Consider the following 2,663-nt stretch of genomic DNA (forward strand, 5'->3'; position numbering starts at 1 on the left):
GGCGTCCCGGCGGGTGAGGCCAGCACGTCCAGCCGCCCCTGCCCACGCAGTTCCGGTTGGCTCTGCGCCGCAGACCGGACCGGGACCCCGACCAGCGGCAGGGTGCTGCATCCCGCGGGCCCCTCTAAAGGCGCTCGAGCCCCCTTCCACCTGCCTCACGCTGCCGCAGCCGTCCCCAGGGTCCCTAACCCTGGCCACGGCTGACTGGGCGGTCGCCTGTAGTGGCCGGCAAGGACCTCTGACCCCTGCCCGCCCCTCAGCACCCCACCCTGGCGCGGCGACGCGGCTCTTGCCCTAAATGCACAAGGAAGCGAGGCATCCGCGCTCGCTGCCCAGAGGGCACCGGAAGTCCCCTCTGAGTCACCTGGACCGTTCTCGCACCCCAAAGGGGGGTCCCCCTCTGGAGTGAGCTGTGGGGCGGAAGGGCCGGGCCTGCAGCAGCCGCTGGGGGGCGCTGCCCACGCTGAAGGCCCTGCGGCGGGCGGCCACCAAGTGCTGCCCCTCGCGATGGAGCCCAGGCCCGGGCTGGCCCAGACCCCGCGGCAGGCGGGCGGCCCCGTGTGCCCGCTGCCTCTGCGCCTGGGCAGCGCTCCCACGGCCTGGCCCTGCCTCTCTGCTGGCCCCAGGAAGCAGGTTCCTGAGCCAGGGGCCTGGCCGGAGTCTCGGTGCACAGTCAAATTTGGGGGGACCCTCCACTGGCCCAGAGCCTGCACAGGACGTCTTCTCAGAGTGTGGTCGCAGCTGACACGGAAAAGGAGAAGCAGGGTGCAGCCAGAGCCAGCGGGACCTCAGCCCTCTCCCCAGCCCGGCGCCAGTCCCGGGCAGAGGTGTCCAGGGGAGCTGCCCCTTCTTGAGCCCCAGCGGGAGCTGCGTGGCAGAACCAGAGCTGCAGCCAGCGCCGCACTGTGCTGCTCCGGGGGCCCGGGGGGGGGGGTCCGATCCAACAGGGTTTGCCTTGCTCCATCTCCAGTAGGGAGCTGGGGGGACCTGGGGGCTGCCCGTCTGGCCAGGCGCCCCCTATCCATCCGGCCTCCTCCAGGGCCGAGGTCTCTGGGGCCTGAGGCCATCTCTTGGGGCTCTGAGACACCCCAAGCCTGGCTCCCCTGGAGGGAGGAGGGACTGCTCTGTGGGAGGGCGGGTGGGCGGCTCCCCGCAGGGGGCTCCTGAAACCCCACCAGCAGCGAAGTGAGGGTCCACTGGCTGGCCGCAGGAGCCGCTGCAGGGGCTGCTGCTGCCCGGGGCAGCCCGACCTGGGTTCCTGCAGGAGACTGACCTGTGCACCCATGGGATCAGTTCCGGGGCAGCCCAGCTGCGACCAGGGCCCAGGCCCAGCGGCAGGGCCAGCCGGGCACCCCCGGGTGCCGAGCGTGAGGGAAGGACGGGCTCCCTGGGCCGCTTGGGGTCCACAGCGGCTCCGGGGCCTCGGTCAAGCACCGACGCCGGCCGAGTGAGGCTGAGCCACGGTGCGGGGGTGGGGGAGAGGCCTGGGGGTCCGGCGGCTGGCCGAGCCCCGCTCACCGGTGGTCAGTGGCCAGCGGGGCCGCACTCTGCCCGGCTACTCAGAGAATGGCGGGAACATGCCCAGGTCGGCGAAGTCCTCGATGTTGTAGTTGCCAGTGCCCTGGGTGGGGTCCCCCGACATGGGCAGCATGTCCTGCGGAACAGTGGGGACACAGCGTGGCTCATCTCTGGACTGCGGCGCCCGGCGGCCATCGTGCCTACAGGGCGCCGGCTCGCAGCCCACTTCTGTGGGTGGCCTGAGGCCCGGGCAGCTGGCGGCAGGGTGGGCCCAACCACAGGGGCGGGGCCCCCCGAGACCCACACAGGCTGGAGGGGCGGCCCGGGCGGGCGGCTCCCCACGCCAGACCATGCTCTCAGGGAGCCAGAGGCGCTCTGGACCCGCCCGCCCAGGCCAGGGCAGCACCCTCTCAGGCCAGCTGCAAAATGGCTGCGCGTCCTGCCCGCGCCGCCTCGGGTGCTGCGGTGGGCAGCTGGGCCTCGGCCGCCTGCAGAAGTGCCCAGGGCTCGAGAGGGGCCTCGGCTGGCCTGCAGCCAGACCAAGGCCAGCAGGCAGGAGGCCCAGCCTGGCCGCAGCGTGTCTGAAAGGACGCTGCCCCTTGGGGACCTGGCACGGGGCTTCCGGGTGGGGCCCGAGGGTGCACCCCCAAGGTAGGGTAGGGGCAGGGCGGCTCAGACGCGGAGGCTGGAGCGGCTCACCTGGAACACCTCGGTCTGGCCAGGCTGCGGGTGAGGGTGCTGGTCGCCGCTCTGCTGCCCATGGTGCTGGCTCTGCCACTGCGACCAGACTTCCGAGGGCCGCCCCTGGAACTGCCCACTGCTCTGTCCACTCTCAGCTGTAAGTTGATATGCCGGCAGGTCCCGGAGACGCCACCAGGGGGGCCCAGGGCCACCCCAGAGGGACCCAGCTTCCTGCCCTAGACGCCCGCCAGGTAGTTCTCCACGCACCTGTGCACAGGTGTCGCCAGCCAGCCAGCAGGGCGGTCAGTGCCCCCCCCCCCGGCCAGGGGTCCCCACAGCAGCCCTGGCCAGCAGGCAGCCCCCACGCCACTGCCCTCCGACCTGGGCCTGCCCACGCTGCATCAGCTCTGGATCAGCCTCAGCGGGCGAGGCCCAGCCAGGAGATCGGGATGCTCCTTCACCGC

At 72.4% G+C, this 2,663-nt stretch overlaps 1 protein-coding gene across 1 annotated transcript in view; it reads right to left on the reverse strand.

Moving 5' to 3' along the window:
- Positions 1–6: 6 nt before the first annotated feature.
- Positions 7–2,663, reverse strand: part of ARNT2 (aryl-hydrocarbon receptor nuclear translocator 2) — a 29,208-nt gene continuing 26,551 nt past the window's right edge. Inside the window, 2 exon segments of the mRNA XM_012732704.1 lie at positions 7–1,654; positions 2,218–2,354. Of these exon segments, the coding sequence (XP_012588158.1) occupies positions 1,556–1,654; positions 2,218–2,354 (236 nt within the window). The 3' untranslated portion in view covers positions 7–1,555.

This window comes from Condylura cristata, unplaced genomic scaffold, assembly GCF_000260355.1.
Source record: "Condylura cristata isolate star-nosed mole 26May11 unplaced genomic scaffold, ConCri1.0 scaffold00035, whole genome shotgun sequence".
NCBI lineage: Eukaryota > Metazoa > Chordata > Mammalia > Eulipotyphla > Talpidae > Condylura > Condylura cristata.